Source organism: Camelus dromedarius, chromosome 14 (assembly GCF_036321535.1).
Source record: "Camelus dromedarius isolate mCamDro1 chromosome 14, mCamDro1.pat, whole genome shotgun sequence".
NCBI lineage: Eukaryota > Metazoa > Chordata > Mammalia > Artiodactyla > Camelidae > Camelus > Camelus dromedarius.
This window is the reverse complement of record NC_087449.1, coordinates 48,384,387-48,402,024: the sequence shown is the minus strand read 5'-3', so window position 1 is coordinate 48,402,024 and position 17,638 is coordinate 48,384,387. Positions and strand designations below refer to the sequence as shown.

The window sequence follows — 17,638 nt, the reverse complement described above, 5'->3', positions numbered from 1 at the left end:
GACTTGAACCCCCATGATCTGGCTCTAGTTTGTGCTATTAACCACTATACCTCCAAAATCTTCAAAAATGTTAACACAGTAGTGTTTAAATTCTGCAGCTCCAAGTATAATTTCAAAAGGACTCCCTTTTTCTTCTTTTACAAAATAAGAATCTTAACTATGGTAGCAGAGCTGGGGACACCTGGTCTGTGAGTAGTCATTACCTCCATTTTAGAGTTGAAGAATCTGAGCCTCGGAGAGGTTAAAGAAATTTCCCATAAAAATAGACTTATCATATGATCCAGTAATCCCACTCCTGGGCATATACCCAGAGAAAACGCTAATTCGAAAAGATACATCCACCCCAACGTTCATAGCAGCACTATTTACAATGGCCAAGACATGGAAATCACCTAAATGTCTATCAACAGATAACTGGATAAAGAAGCTGTGGTATACATATATCACATATACATACATACACACACACACTGGAATATTACTCAGCCATAAAAATGAAATGTCATTTGCAGCAATATGGATGGACCTAGAGATTATCATATTAGTGGAGTAAGTCAGACAGAGAAAGACAAATATATGATATCACTTATATGTGGAATCTAAAAAAAAAATGATACAAGTTATATTTACAAACCAAAAACACTCATGGACATAGAAAACTAACTATGGTTACCAAAGGAGAAAGGACAGGGAGGGATAAATTAGGGGTTGGGGATTAACAAACATATATTATTATGTATAAAATAAACAAGGACCTACTGTATAGCACAGGGAACTATATACAATTTCTTGTAATAACATACAATGGAGAATAATCTGAAAAGAAAAAATATGTATATATGTATAACTGAATCACTTTGCTGTACACCTGAAACTAACATTGTAAATCAACTACACTTCAATTTAAAAGAAAAGAAATTTCCCAAAGTCAGCTAGTGAGAGACAGGGGCAGGATATGAATCCATGATTCTAATGTATTTAAAGTTTATATTTGGAGGTAACTGAAACAACACATAGTTCTGTATTTATTTGGCAGTGGGATAAAAACAATGTAAGTCCACTATTTCCTACTATCTTGTCTTGATGCATTTCTATAGTCAAAATATTTTTGCTAAATAACATTAGCTTTTGAACTTTCAGAGTGTCAAGAGAAATTGGGACAGCCTTTGTCAATCATCTGTTTTTGAGTTGCACCTTACAAATATCACCCAAACGTTAAGTGTTTTCCTTATATATAAAATGTGAGTAATAACAGCTGTTGTACTAACCTCACAGTTACTATCTGAATCAAAAGAACAATAGAACGTAAATGTGATTTGTTATACATTAAAGGATATTATATAAATGTAGTGAACAGAATCTGAAGTCCCAAATCTGCCTCTTCTAGCCAGATGGTTTTAGGTGTCACTGATCTCATTTGTAAAATGTAGGACAACTAAACTACACAGAGAATTGCTAGGACAAATGGGTAATATACTGAAAGCATCTGGAAAAATGTTTTGTACAGAGAAGAACTGGATATGCATTTATGACAAAATAAGTATGTTGGCCCTAAGAGTTCCTTCTTGCATGTTCAGAATTCAGCATTAAGTACCTGTTCATTTTACAGGTAACAAAACAAAACAAGAAAATGTACAGAGCATATTATATGGGAAACAACATTGAAAAAGTCCCACAGTCATTAAATTCTGAGGAAGTTTGCTCTAGAAGGAGCTTGGAGAGGGTATCTTTTCCAATTTCCTGGGTTTTTTTAGAGGAAGAAACTAAATTCTCAGTTTCAGTGTAGAATACTCAAATCTTCTGAAGCTAACTTTTTTTTGTTTTGTTTTGTTTTTTAAGTCTTTTTTTTTCTTTTGGAGGAGGGGGGTAATTAAGTTTACTTGTTTATTTTTGGAGGAGGTGCCAGGGATTGAGCCCAGGACCTCGTGCACGCTAAGCACACACTCTTTGCTGAGCTATACCCTCCCCCTTGGGTGGGGTGATTTGGACCTTTTAGGCTAAATAACTGAAAACTGTTTCAGTAACAACTACCTTCTCTTTCTCAGCTCAGTTGTTTAGAATATTACTGATCACAGAAACTTAGAACTGCGAAGGAATTAAGGAATCACTAAAACATACCTGTAATACATAGATGAGGAAGTAGGTCCAACGTCAAACAGTAGAGCAAAGGCTAGGAATTGAGGCTTGTGACTTGCGGTTCTCACGTTCTCGTAGACCAGCTCCAGGAGCTGACCTGCAGTCTCTGTCTAAGTCTGATGTAGCCCTAAAGATGCTTAATCCACTGAGCATTGTTATAACTTAGTAACTGTTATGTGCTATCTAGGAGTTTCCTTCTATTTAGAGAGACAAGACTAGCGAACATTAAACAATTGTAAAATTGAATAAGGCTGCAAATCTTTAAAGCTAACTGGAGAGGCATAGTTCAGACCCCTAAAGACTAAATGGTTAGGGAAGCATCATGAAGTGTGATTTGAGCTGGGTTGTAAAGCAGAGCTGCAGACTAGCAACCTGTGGACTGGATTCAGCCCCCCCACAATTTGTTTCTTCTTCACTGTGATGACCCACAGTGGTTTGGGTTTCTTTCCAAAAATTAAGGTGCCTTCACATAAAAATCCCAGTTCCCAGGGTGTCATGAAAAACTGCCACACTAGGCTTGTATTCCCACTAGTGTTAAGGGCTGGAGCTAAGAGGCAGCTGCTGGCTTGACCACCACATAAACCCTCAGCTCAACACCCACAGCCCACTCCCGGTACCTGCCTGATTGCTTGGGCAGTGGATTTGCTACCTTGACATCTTCAGAAATGAGAACAGCAGCCCAGACAAGAGAACAGTAAGACAGAAGTGAAGAGGAGTGGGTATGTTATGGGGTAGAATTAGCTCTGCGATGGGGGTATCTGTTCCCTTGGATAAGACACATACCTGAAACTAGGAGAACGATCTGGTGAGTGCAAGCATCTCAAAAAATAAACTAAAAATAAACAAAATGTGTGCTGCTGCTGCTGGATCAGAAATGCCATCATTACACTTATAAAGGGTAACATACTCAAGGTGGGGGTCAGACATACTCAGGGGGCCAGGGAGGGTGTAGCTCAGTGGTAGAGTGCATGCTTAGCATGCACAAGGTCCTGGGTTGAATCCACAGTACCTTTATTAAAAATAAATAAATAAATAAACCTAATTACCCCCCCCTAAAAATAAAAAAAAAATTTTTAAGGGGTAACATACTCATTTTCTTTCTATTTAGTACCTTTGTTTTAGCATATTTTAAAACGAACACAAACTAAATTTTAAAATGTACCTGAAATTGTAATGAATTATAAATTGATTATAAATATGGAAATATAATTTGTATTGCATATTTACATCTGACTTGTTTTTACCAAACCCCATTATACAGCTCTGGTGGTAAGAGATATAGCTACACTTTTTTCCTAGTCAAGTCTGTACCCAAGTTTGTACCCTACTTGGCTTAATACATCCCAAGAGCTCTTACTCTGGCTTCGGCTCTCCCATTGCCCTCAGTGATATCCCACTGATCATTTTCACCATCAAACCCCACCCCCCCAAGTAGCCCATGATGTGTAAAGGCGATGAAAAAAAGAGCCCCATCTCAGCCTGGAAATTCATCCTAACAGAAGGTTAAAAGGTTCTTCTTTTTTTTTGCTTGGAGGTCCACAATTTAAATTTAGAAAATGTGCCAGAGAACAAAGAAGATGGAGTGCTACCTCAGTGATCCTGCTGTGTAGCCATCTGAAGAGCTGCTATTCAAACCACAGGCTCTTGGCCTAGTCTCCATTACCCCTACTTTCTGTTAAATACCCAGAGGAAAATAATGCAGTGCTCAGAGAGAACACCAAGAAAGCTCACAATCTCTTCCTATTAGGCAAAACTCAGCATGCTGTAATGACATCTGGCACCACCCAGTGGCAGCCTTTTTTTCATGTACCAGTGAGTAAGCAGCAACTTTGCAAAGTCTTTTAATATTTGCTTGCACATTTTTTTTTTTACAAATTAGCTTTATTTTTTAATTGTATTTAATTGTTTTATTTTGGCAGGGGGGAAGTAATTAGGTTCATTTATTTTTAGAGGAGGTACCGGGGATTGAGCCCATGACCTCATGCATGCTAAGCATGCACTCTACCACTTGAGGTATACCCACCCCCCACAACTTTGCAAACACTTGCATCACAAGGGTAACTGCCTCAACCAACAGGGAATGGAACAACGTTACAAGTCAAATGAAAGCACTTTCATTTTTGAAAAATTACCTACTTTGGAAAGTTCAGATAACTTTAAAGTTATTTTCCTGGACTCCTGTCTTGTTAGTAATGAAGAACTTAGGTAATTCTTAAAAACCAAAGAAATTTTTAAAAATTCTTTTTTCTTCTCTAGTTGTATAAATATACTGGCTTTAATATAAAATTACATGTTAGAGAGAAGAGCCCATCTGTAAATGCATCGAATTTTTCTTACGGGAAAATAGGAAAGTGTCAGTATATCAGTGCTTAAAAAAAAGTGAGAGTAAATTAGGGCTCTTTCTAGAGAAGTCTTTTCATTGTTCAACTATAATTACTTCATCTAAGAAAATCAGCTGGAATACAGGATGGCTCTGTCCCACAGCAATGTAAAACACAACCTCTTTTAATATACATAGAAAATATGTCTCAACCAATTTGGATGAAAAGCAAAAGACTGGTTGTAGGAGTTCTCAAATTACTTTTTAAACTGCACAGATAAGAACACAGGTTGCCCTTACATCAATGAACCTTTCTGGGACCACGCTGGATGGCTTGCATTCTACTGGCAGGTTGTAAGGCACCTGCTGCTATCCAAGGAATTAATAAATGAGGAACCGTATTTGTCACCTGAAGAATCCTTTAAAATTTGATTACTTGGGTAACACAGACCAAGGCTGTTCCTTGATTTTCCATTTCTGAAAGTCACACTTCAAGTTAAAAAGTTCTGTTCTGCAGATCTCCATATACTAACAGATATGGTAGAATTTATGTCATGGTATCATGGTATCTTCTCAAAAAAACAAAAACAAAAACAAAAAACAGTTCTTCATAGGAGTCTCTCTCTTTTTTTTGGTATCTTAAATGTCAATTATCACAAAAACTTCCGGCTTCTCTTCATTATAGACCTGCATTGCTGAATATGTTATTGCTTTGACTTCAGTTCCCTAAAGTTGGGGTTAAAGGGAAAAAAAAGGGGGGGGGGGAAGGATATCAAAATCAGAATCATTAACTTTAGTAACAACTGGCAGGAAGTCAAAATTTTAATATTATTCTGATGACTCACATGAAACAATTAGTTACCAAATAAATATAGTATTATATGCTGATCCAGTAAAAATGAGAGGCAAATGTGCACAGCAGAAAAAGCACTGACCTGGAGTTAGGAGATGGAGCAGACTATAGTCCTGGCTTTGTCTGTACCTGGATATGGAAGCTGTTCGACCTCTCTGGGCATCAGCTTTTTCATTCATCAAATGGGTTGAACCCAGTAACACAAAGCTTTCCTACTGTTTGGCTCAGGGCTCCTTCTGAAGACTTCTTCCTTACATTCTAACCTGGGCCCTGGGAACTCAGCCCATTCCCTTCTCTGAAGGACAATCATCCTACAAACAACTGTTATCCAACATCTCCATTTAGATGTCTAATAGGCACCTCAAACATAGTGTGTTCAAAGGAAAATTCCACGGTGTCATTTATATTACAAAAATAATTTGTTTTCACTCCACATGTTACCCCTCTATTGATTTCTATTCTTTTTCTGCTTCTCTCCCTTGAACCCCCTCACCAGGCTTCATTTCATTATGTTGTGGTTGAAGAAATGCTACTGCAGCTACCGGAAGCAAACAGGATTTCCCAGTCACCTCCAACTAAGTTAGGTCTCGTTGGCCTAAACACAGGGGTCAGCGAACTACAAATCAAAGGCCAAATCCAGTCTGCCACCCACTTTTGTACAGCCCCGCAAACTGAGAATAATTTTTACATTTCTAAGTGGTTGAGGGGGGAGTCAAAAGTTCTACTGGAACACAATTACATTCATTTATTTATGTATTGTCTATCTCTATTTAGTGCCATACATAACATAAGAGTTGAGTAGTTGCCCTTGCATTGTTCTCTGCCCACAAAGTGTAAAACATCAGAAACAAATTGCCTACTCCTATTCCAACAGATTTGAATAGTATAGAGTGAAGCCATACATGCTGGCAAACACAGAATCTGGAGAAGCACAAAAGGGAGAAGGTACTTTAGAGAACATCCAATCCAACACCGTCATTACAGGGGAAGATATCAAAGTTCAAAAAGACAAAAAGACTTTTAAGCCCCATAACTTCTATAACAAGCACCACCCTATCACCCAAGCACTGACTCCTAACCCTCCAAATCCGATGTGTGACATCACGGTGTTTGAACATGTGTCCAGACAGGTCAGAGAAGTCTGAGAAAGATGTAGGACTTGACACCAACTTATTAGAACTAGCAAGTTAACTGCCATAGATACTGACTTTATGGTAAGGTGGTGTTTTTAGTGGCTGGATTTAAAAACATACCTGAGGGTGCTTGGACAATGAGAATTCTTCTCCCCACCTTGAGAAGGAAAAGTAAAACATGATTTAAGATTTCCACAATTTAACATTTGTTCTCTTTCCATATTTTAAAATAAGCCTTATAAATGTGGTTAGGATACTAGAAAGCCAAAAGCAGATGGGGGAGCGAGCTATTAATTTCAGTCTAACTGTCAGCAGATTCAGTTGCTGAGGGACTTAGCCATTTCAACAAGGTTGATAGCTGCTCTTTAAAAAGGGTCCTCGGCGGGAGGGTACAGCTCAGTGGCAGAGTGCATGCCTAGCATGCATGAGGTCCTGGGTTCAATTCCCAGTACCTCTACTAAATAAATAAATCTAATTACCTCTCTTCATTAAAAAAATTTTTTTAAAAAGTGTCCTCATATAGTGCACGTAGGTAGAGACTCAATAAACATTGTTTAATGAACACTGGTTCATAGCGGGAGGGTATAGTGCAGTGGCAGAGTGCATGCCTAGCATGCACAAGGTCCTGGTTTCAATCCCCAGTACCTCTACCAAAAGAAATAAATAGATAAACCTAATTACCTCCCCCGCCTAAAAAAAATTTGTTTATATGAAACAATAATAAATATTGGTTCATAATAGAGTAGTATGTTCAAAAGTTTTACTAAACTCAGGGCTATAGAACAAATTAAATAGTATCTCCCACTGGAGAAAGCAGGTCTGAGCATCATAAAGGCAAAATACTAGATTCTGTAATATGGTCTGAACTTGGTTTATATTTTTTAACCTTTCAAAAAATGTCCATGGTCTGTACATAGAAGGCCTGGCCCTAGGAAGGTACTCTCGGAGAACCTGGGTAAGTATCCTCTCTCTCTTCAACACTAACATGGCTGAAGATCACAGCAGCAGAAGCAGTAGCAGGAAGAGCAAAGTTTTAAAATTCTGTTCAACCATTTATTAGCAAAATACCCTTAGACCTTGGACAAGCGTGTTTTCTTATCCATCACTTTACAAAAAGAAACTTAAAAATTCAACATAACACGGAAAAGATGGCTTCATATGGAAATAACCTAAAGATATCATTAAGTGACTGAACAAACTTAGAAAACACCAAATCCAATCAAAGTGGCCTAATCAAGTGTTTGCAGACTCTGGAAGGAAAAGTATAACTTGTTAACACGTTGATCGCCCACTGTGGATCAGGTGCCCCTGAGAGAACACAACTGTCACCCAGATTTGGGTGGTGGAGTGATCAACGTGTAAATAGAAGGAACTGGTTTGAATGGAGTCAGGTGTGAGGATCTACAAGAAAGGATGCACCAGTGTTTCCCACCACCAAGCTAGGCTGTATGCAAGTTATCTGTGCCATCTAGCAATGGTATCTTCTTTGTGCTAAAAATCAAAACACTGGGCATCAGGTTTAACAACCCAAATCAACTTTGTTCTGGCAAGTTTCTGGTTCTCCAAAGCTGAGGTGAACCCTTGCTCCTAGGTATCTCACAAAGCTTAACCTGCAAAGCCCTACTGGCTGCAATTGGTCTTCTGACTTAACATTTCTATCTCTCTTCCTGCCCACTGAGTTCAGTGAAGAATATAACTAAACATTTTCTACTTAAACTAAACCTACTACTTAAAAGGTTTTCAGGACTTACCCAATTGACCGTAATTTGAAATTTCTTTGATCAATATTAAGCACTTTCACTTCCTAAAGAAAAAAAATTTTTCTTTTAATTTTAATATATGTTCATACCAGATTGCCTACTAAAACTTGCCTAGTTATCACTTTTTCTAGATAACAGCATAGAACTTCTCTGAAGCAAAGGAAACAGAACAACAAACTAAATATTTCAAAGAAATAAGGTTTTTTCCTTACATACTCAAGGGAAGTATTCTTGAAAATGTACAGTCTAAAAATATGTGTCAAAAGGATTTTTATGTAAGATACATAGAGGAGGATGACAGGATTTCAATCACTCTGGGTTTTTTTCAACTTTATTTATTTATAGTTGACAAAACTCTCAGCCTATCTTTATATAATATGGTAAGCACTTGAATTCTGTAGGACAAATGACCCAGTTGGAAGAATATACGTAGTGGAGCTGGGCAGGGAGAGAATGGAGGAACTGTGGAAGCAAGGAAGGCCGTGTTTGTCAGATAACAATGATGCTGGAGAGGCGTTCCCTTCTAGAGGTTGATGGCAATAAGTAATCACCATTTGGCTTCTCCTTTTTCACATTAAGGAAAACTAAAAGCTTCAATTTTTAAACTTAGGCCAAGATGGCAGAACTGCTAAATTTCAAATGGGACAAAAGAAACATATGGATGGATATAAATATAGCTCAAACTTAGGAGACATAAAAAGTTCAGATGGAGACAGTGAGGACAGTAGGTGCATTCTTATCATACAATCCTGATGAGTGGCAAGTTTGGAATAAGAGATTTAAATGCAAAATGCATATACAAGGGCAAACTCAGGTTAACCAAGAAAAGCCTATGGTTATTATAATTTCTGCAAATCATCATCTTACATATCTCTGTGGCTAGGTTTTGCATCACATGTTCTATTTTAAATCATTAGTTTTATTCTAAAATATGAACTAAGAATCCATTTGCTCAGTAAAAAAGAAAAACTTTTGCTTACCCGGGGTATGAAGAATTCATCAGCGCTGAATTTATAAAGCCACTCATCCAAAAAGTGAAATAAAAGAGACTGTAAGTCATCTCCTACACAGGATCAAAAAGAACCACAATGAGGGGGAAGGGTATAGCTTAGTGGTAGAGCACTTGCTTAGTACGCACGAGGTCCTGGGTTCAACCCCAGTACCTCCATTAAAATAAATAAATAAATAAAAACCTAATTACCTTACCCCCAAAATTAAAAAAAAAAAAAAACCCACAATGGTATGGTGTTTAATAATTCTCATCTCTAAAAACTTGCTTGAATTTAACAGTGCAATGAATTTCTTGGGCTACTTGAAAGAACAAGCTCATAATCAATTTTGTTGTTCTTACTGTGAACATTTACAGAAATTATGTAGAATACTGAACACTTGTATAACAATTTCTTCCTTATGAATAAACTGGTTACCTTGAGTTTCCACTTCTACTGTTTGGAGGGGCTCGACGGTCCCCGTATCTGTCATGTAACCAAACATGGCCATCGCACACTGCTCAAATGCTTCCTCCAGAGTATCTCCCCATGCATGTAACCTAAAGAAATGCATTCATGCCCTGTGTAATGTAATTGCTGCAAGAGAGAAAACTTGACAGCAAAGAAAAAATAAAATCAACATGTTAAATACAAAACCAAAGGCCTCAATCAATTTAATGACACAAACTGGGTGCTTTTAAATATTCATTTTCATGTTCTAAAGGAACCAAAATAGGCAGAGAAAAATTAAAACTAGGGACATCAAGATTAAAACATCAGCCTTCCTGTTTTAAGCACATGATTTCAAAGGCATAAACTCCAGCTATACTCACTGGACATCCGCTGTATGATCCAAATCTGAGGGAGAGAAGGAAAAACACTTGTAAGTAACTAAGACTGACTTGCAAATCACAAGAAAATAACTCTAGATCATTATTAAGAACATCATCCCTGAAGAACAAGAAAATGTGGGCCGATCACACACCTTTTACTAACCATTACCCCAAAGCTAATTACTTTCTTAAGGGTTATTTTTTGTTTTCAAAAATTTCTTCTAAGCATTTACAGTTATTCTGCTAATGTTAAATAACTGAACTAATATTAAATAAAAGAACTCATAGTTACATAATATTAGCATATTGATACTAAAGAGTTGTTTTTTTAAGCCAAGATTTATATTTAAATGAATGACAATTTCCGGAGGGCCACGGTCTTCTAAGGTTATTTACAAAATGTCTCATACATCGTAGTTTCTCAATAAACAAATGCCATTTGCTGCCTTTGTTACTTCTCCTCAATAAAACAAGTCAGTATCTTTTCTAAATATCTACTATGTAAATGATCAAAATTCTGGGAACTACATCATCGAAGATAGAAAATTCCAGATTTCCCTGTCTCACCTTTTCACGAACAGCTAGCCAACTCCCAGACAAAACAGGTTTTTATTTTTAACATAAGCCAAGTTTTTTCATTTCTTGGTTTCTTGCATTTGAAGGACTCCTCAATGATATCCTTGGCCAATAAAATAGTTTTGGAAAGTAAACTCTACAATATATATTACAAGCTTTTTCCTGATACTCTCACGGGAACACCAGGAAGTAACAGCTGCCAGGAACAGCAAGGTCCCCCTTGATCTGTTATCTCAACATTTCAGAGTCTACTCTTCACTCTTAGTATGACTTCTATCAATTCTTTCTACTTAGGATCATAGAATATTCAGGCTGGAAAGAAGTCTTAGAGATCATTTAATAGAATTCCTTCACTTACAAGAAGAAACCTGAAATCCAGAGACTATGTGACTTGTTTAGGACTACACTGCTGATTAGAAGCAGAGTTGGGACTAGAATTGAGATTTTCTCACTCCCAGGTTAGTGCACTTTACATTTTAACACATCTTCTGGTGGCATTCAAGATTCAAACTTATCTCTAATTTACTCAAAAATATTATCAAGGATCCAATACATTTTAATCACAAAGGGGCTCCATGACTAATAGAGATGACAAACAAGATAAAGAAAATGACAGGTATTAACCCTAGAGAAATGAAAGTATGTGGCCACAAAGTATGTGGAAATATCAGAATGTTCACAGCAATTTTATTCCCCCAAATAAAAAATCCAATGTCTGTCAGAAAATGGATAAACACACTGAGGAATACAATGCAACACCACTCAGCAATAAAGCAGCATGAACTACTGATACGTTCATTAACATGTGTCTTTAAAAATGTTAAGTGAAAATTGCAGAACTCTCAGCACAGAACAACGCCATTCAAACCCCCTGGACTAAGAGACCTGACCAAACTTTAGCGTGGCTTCCAACAGCTTGAGGCTGTGTTCCTAGCATCACCCCAGCCCCACCATTATAATGCCTGCCTGAGAAAGCTCTACACTGAGTGAGAATTTACTGTTCTTTCCAGCCTGACAATAAGCCCTTGACCTCCCTTTCTTAGCGCATTTACTAAAAAGGGCTTACAATTGTGAATATTTATCTCTTACAACTCAAAGTGTCTTTCTCAAGGACTGGAGGCCATTCCTTTGAAATGTAATCATCAGGAAGGACTCCCGGTCCCTGTGGGAGGATAGAATCCTGACCTTGATAACTGCCAGCCAGCAAACACTGAGGGCTTAAACGAATTTCTACTGACCAACCTTTGTGATTTTTCACTTCTCAGTGTCTGCTAAGCCCCTGCTCTCCCCTCACCCCTCATTTTCCCTTTAATAGGCCCAATCACCTCTGCACAGATCCAAAGGGAGCTCAGCTCTTTCCCCTACTGCCAGCAGTTACTGAATAAAGTCCATTCACCACTCTAATGTCTAGCTGTGTTTATCTTTGATCCGAGTGAAGAAATCAGGCATCAAAGAATCTATACTGTGTGATCCCACTTATACGCAACTCTAAAACAGACGAAAGTAAGCTGTGGTGAGAGAAATCAGAGCAGTGCTTGCCTCAAGGTAAGGGGGTAGACTGACTGGAAAGGGGCAAAAGGGAACTTTCGGAGGTGACAGAAATGTTCTAGAGCCTGACTGGAGTGTTCCTTACACAGATGTATCTGTTTATCAAAACTCACTGGACTTCATACTTAAGATATGAGCACTTTTGCTACATGTAAACTGTATCTCAATTAAAAACACAGTTTAAAAAGTCAGTGACAGATTGCTGTAGGGCAGTGATTCTCAGATCTTTTGGTCTCAGGAAATCTTTACTCCTTGAAAATTATTAAGGACCCCAAAGACCTTTTGTTTATAAAGGTTGTATCTGGCAATATTAACTATACTAGAAATTTTAATTTAAACAATTTAAAAATACTTATCAATTCACTTAAAAATAATAAGCCCATTTTATTGAACATGAATTTCACATTTTACAAACCACAACTACATTTTCAAAAAATTTAGTGAGAAAAGTGGCACCATTTAGCATGTCTGCAAATATTTTTAATGTCTGACTTTTCAACGTGTTGCAGTGTTGATTAAGTTGAAGTACATAAATAAAATCTAACCTCACAGATATGCAGGAGAAAAAGGGAGACATATTTTAGCAGCTTTTAAAAAAAATTGTATATAGTCTTTCTTGATATCACACCAAACTAGAATTGTGGCAGTCTTTTAAAGGTTAGTTGCAATGTAGGGGACAATTTTTTAAGGGTTAGTTGCAATGTAGAATCTGAAGCTGTAACAATGAACTTTTCACACTCTGTAACGTTAAAATCCATTGCTCTATCTTGTGCTTAGAACAGATCATATCCATGCCTGATTATATAATATTAAACATTGGTTTTGGGTAAAGTATTAGTTCATTGAATTTTACAAATAATGTTGACACATCATATAGAATTTATAAAAAAACCTGTTTGTTAATAGCACCACCAACCTCCACCTGAAAAAAATCTTTAAGCACTGGGAACCTGTCAAGCTTATGATGGCAAATACAAGTTTTCCAAAATTCTGATTTCGCTTGAAAGTTTGAATTTTATCACTGCAAACAAATACTGTGTTATTTCCCTTGATGTGACAGATCACTTTATTTTTAAGAAGATATCTGCCAAATACCCAAGTCTGAATAACAATGGTATGTCTTTTTTTATTCTTTTGAGAAAAAAGTGTTCCATGAAAAAAAGCAGCCCACAACTCAATTAGACAAGTTCTTTTCCTCACGGTAATCATCAATACTTTGAGATACAGCAGAAACACTTTAAGCTTACTTCCTGCTTTGCCAAACAGAATACTAAAAAGCCGTGTACTTATCTGTAATAAAATCAATAGTTCTTATCAAGATATCAAGGATATTTTTAAGTAAAAAATGACTTTTTCTTTTTTTAATTCTAAGTACATGGTGGTAAACAATACAATGACAACAATACAGTTGGATGCTGTTGCCTCAATTTGTGCTAAGGAGCCAGGACTTCTACCTTTACTGCTTTTGAACCACCAGTGCAAATATTAACACAGTGAAAGACCAAATAAAAAAGTAGTTCTGACTTCACAGATCCTCTGAAAGGGTCTGGGTAACCCTAGGGGTCTACAGACCACACTTTGAGAACCGCTATTATAGTACAGTGTAAGAGATACACTAACCTCGGCTAAGAGGGTCAGGTAAGAATTCCCAAAGGAAACAGGACTTAACACTTTTAAGTGCCAAGAGACTAAGGATGATCTCTATCTGCCTGCTTGTGCCATTTATTACCAATTTCTACTTAGTACCTGATACACAACAGGTGCTCAGTAATATTGCTGAACGAATAAATGGGAGGACAACTGAGCTGAGTCTTGAAGGAAAAACAGCTACAGGGAAGCTTCGGGTAGATCTGGGGGCAGTCAGTGGCAAAAAATGAAGCTGGAAGAAAACACAGACTAACATTACATCCATGCCAAGATTATGCACAAAATGTTAGCAAGTAGAATCCAGTAATGACCAAGTGGGATTTATTCCTGGAATGCAAAGATTCAATTATTAGGAAGTAGGTTAATGTAATTCATATAAAGGTACAGTCATCTTCATAGATGTAATCATGAAGCATAACATGAAAATGTTAACAGTATTTTTCAGCAAAAGGTCTTTCCTGCACAAAAAATTAAAGTTATTTTTCTCTCCTTTAAAAAAATTTTTTTTGTGGGGTAGGTAATTAGGTTTATTATTATTATTATTTTTAATGGAAGTACTAGGGAATTGAACCCATGACTTCGTGTACCCTAAGCACACTCTCTACCACTGAGCTATACCCTCCCCCTTTCTCTCATCTTAATTGCTGCTTTTTATTTAATGTCTTTGTGGTGTAATAAAAATATATATTTGGTCTTTGTCCCTGGTCCCTGGCACAGAGCTCTTAAAACCCTGGGAATTTTCTGAGTGACAGGAATGTCTTTCATTATTCATATAGAGCCCCTTTTGACCACACCTGAGTCTACGCTAATGCGGTGACTCAGAGTGGAGCCCCTGCAGAGCCTCAGGATGGGGCAGTCACCTCGAAGAGAAGATGAAACAAATGATCAAAGGGGCTAGGGGAGAATACCAATAGTAATTTTTATGGATCTGAGCAAGTTGATTTTTATCTACATATAGAGGGAAAAAAACAAGAATGGCAGAAAAGAAGCAAGTCCTGAGAGGGAGATTGTCCTACAAGATATTAAAAGATACAATAAAGCCTCAATAAATAAAAAATGTGGCACTGGCACATAAGAGAGCAAGAAAAAAGGAACAGATTAGTAAGTCCAACTCTAGACATAAATATAGGTAGGGGAATTCTGTATACAATAAAGAGACCGCATTTCAATCACATGGGCAAAAACAGACTGCTGATAAATGTTATATTATCTGGTAAGTCATCTGGAAAATAATTATATCAGATACTTAATTTCCACCTTACCCTAACTGTAAGGTAGTCAAAATGTAATTTTTTTAAAAATCGTAAATACTAGAAACAGGAACAAGCTGTAACTATCAGGAAAAATATTATTCTCACAAATATGAGCAAAAGAGGCCAAACACAAAAAGAATACACACTGTATGATTCCATTTAGATAATGTGCAAAAATAGCCAAAGCTAATCTACCATGTTAGAAGTCAGATTAATGGGAGAAGCAGGGAGAGAGAAGGAGCATCACGAGGAGCATCTGGGATGCTGTAATATTCTATTGATCTGGTTACTAGTTATACAGGTGTATCCAGTTTGTGAAAATTCACTTATGTGCACTCTTCTATATGTATATTATATGCCAATATAAGTTTAGTTTTCAAATGTACTAGAAAAAAAATGGAAGAATTATCTTACAGTCTCAGAGTAGGCAAGGCCTTCCTAAGAATGACATCCCAGAAGCTATAAAAAGGGTAATAAATTTCACTACATAAAAATTAATTTCTCCGAAAAAGACCAACAACTTAATAGAAAAATGGGTTAAAAAATATGAATGTACACATCTCAGAAGGGGAAATATGAATACTTCCAAATATGCTAAAATATTTTCGACCTCACTTATAATAAAAATGCACTTAGTGTTAACAAGACACTTAACAAATTGGAAAAGACCAAAAAGTATGGTAACACAGTAAACTGGTAAAGGTGTGAGGGAAGAGGCACACTCATACAATGCTAGTGAGAGTGTAAACTGGCACAACCTCAATAGACAGCAATTTGGCAATAATCAATGAAGTTAAAAATGCAGATATCCTTTGACAAAGCAATGTAACTTTTGGAAGTTTCTTCTCCAGACACATTTGCATGTGTGCCAAACAGTGATTGTACAAGTAATTCACTGCTGTATTTTTTCTAATAGCAAAAGAGTATAAACATAAATGACCACCAACCAGAAACTGGTTAAACAAACTAAAGTAAATGTATGTCTTTGCATGTACAGAGAAGAAAATGTTAAGGATGGTTGATCTGGAGAGGAAGACTAGGTGGCTGGGGATCAGTGCTGAAAGAAAGACTTACTTTTCACTGCATACCTGTTGTACTTCTTAAAGTTTGAATCATATATAAGACCTATTAAAAGTAACTTTTAAAAACTGTTAAGTGAGAGAAAAATGACCTAGGGAGGTATGCCGGGTTCAGAAAGTACAGAGCCTAGTATGCTGTGGCAAATAGTCGGACACCGGGAAATTAATGAAAGATTTTAAGCAGGGAAATAAGTCAGATTTGTGCACCCCCAAACTACACTCACCTTTAGGGATAACAGCTTAACTTTTATATATAGAACTCCAGGGCCTGCACTACACTTTCATATTTATTATTATCTCATTTACTTCTCACATGAAGGAACAGAATGCAGAGAGGTTGTGATTTGCCTAATTTCACTAAACCAAAAATGGCAAAACCAGATCTTTTTACTAAACCAAAAATGGCAAAACCAGATCTTTTTACTAACAACACGATACAGGTAAAACACCAAGTTAGAAGTCCCCTACCTACAGCTTTCCGAGTCCTCTAACCTAGCCACACTCTATAAACTATCCCACTGCTGGAGATACACAGAGGCGACAACCCCGCCAAGTTTGAAAACGCGGTTATCTTTAGAATACACTAGTAAAATTTCCACAAAAGAAGTGTGATTAGGCATACAAAGAAAAACTTCAAGAGACTTGTAAATGTGAGAGCCTGGGTTTCCCGACTCTCAGATCACGTGGTTTTTCCCTTCGGCATCCCTTATACAAGTACAGAAGGGACTACAATACAGGGCGAAATAATAATTTGCCGGAAGCACCCTATGGGGCAAAATGGAAGGCGAAGCCGGAAACCAGGGCAAAGAGAGAAGTGAGCCACCTACTCACACTCGTACTTCCGATTGACTGGAGGATACTTAGCCTTGATCGCCTTCTGCTCCTCAGTCAAATTGTAATCTCTAACATCTTCCCCTTCCTGCGCCATGATTGCGGCTTTGGATCCAAACCCAACTTCCGCCCTTCATCAGCCGGACTTCGGCCGTGACTTACAACTTCCGCCCTAGACTCCGCCCCTTAGCACACACCCTTAAAGGACCAGGACTCCATTCTTGCGGACGTACTTAATCCGCGAAAGCTGCCGTTCTAGGTCCCATCGCTTCGAGCACATCTTTAAAAGTCCAAGGCCCCATTTTCTGTGCTTGCTTCATCAAGTTATTTCTAATGACTAAATTGGACGACCTGGGAGTAAGGGATACTTAAATTAGAAACCTTTAGGTCTGAGTGATAAAGACCTTTGCTTGCTGCTTCACCCCTACCCCCAGTTGATAACTAGATCCGAAAGCATCCTAGATTTCTCATCTAAAATACTACTTTGAAGGGGCCGGTAGCTCAACACCCTTCAAGAAAATGGCTGCCCCCAGGAGCGTGCGGATTAAACCTCTCACGTGACCCTGGGCGGGCGCACTCCCACCAACCCCGCGCGCGCGCGCGCAATCGAAGGAAGTCGGCTCGGGGCCGTGTGGGGGCAGGGGCGGAGCGCGCGCCTCAGCCCCGCGACCAGCGACTCC

The 17,638-nt window shown here is 37.7% G+C and overlaps 1 protein-coding gene across 11 annotated transcripts; it reads right to left on the bottom strand.

The window, feature by feature from the left end:
* Positions 1–4,526: 4,526 nt before the first annotated feature.
* Positions 4,527–17,479, bottom strand: ZBTB8OS (zinc finger and BTB domain containing 8 opposite strand). Of its 11 annotated transcripts, none has more exons than XM_031464635.2 (7): positions 17,192–17,479; positions 10,025–10,049; positions 9,630–9,803; positions 9,183–9,265; positions 8,194–8,246; positions 6,563–6,599; positions 4,527–5,182 (listed from the first exon to the last, which is right to left on the bottom strand). In XM_031464635.2, the coding sequence occupies exons 3-7, from the start codon at positions 9,763–9,765 to the stop codon at positions 5,096–5,098; spliced, it is 396 nt and encodes a 131-aa protein (XP_031320495.1). In that variant the 5' UTR covers positions 9,766–9,803; positions 10,025–10,049; positions 17,192–17,479; the 3' UTR covers positions 4,527–5,095. The 11 variants fall into 11 exon arrangements, with proteins under 11 accessions (XP_031320495.1, XP_031320492.1, XP_031320498.1 ...); XM_031464632.2 differs by having other exon boundaries at positions 9,630–9,751; positions 17,156–17,477; XM_031464638.2 differs by having other exon boundaries at positions 9,630–9,751; positions 17,192–17,477.
* Positions 17,480–17,638: the final 159 nt, after the last annotated feature.

Excerpts from the sequence above, each read along its gene's own strand:
- ZBTB8OS (XM_010976066.3), bottom strand. The coding sequence starts at position 17,055 with ATGGCGCAGGAAGGGGAAGATGTTAGAGATTACAATTTGACTGAGGAG. Across the intron at positions 10,050-16,958 it reads AGTCAATCGGAAGTACGAGT|ATTTGGATCATACAGCGGAT; the intron begins GTGAGTAGGTGG and ends TCTCTCCCTCAG. Across the intron at positions 8,247-9,182 it reads ATGAATTCTTCATACCCCGG|GAAGTGAAAGTGCTTAATAT; the intron begins GTAAGCAAAAGT and ends TTTTTTCTTTAG.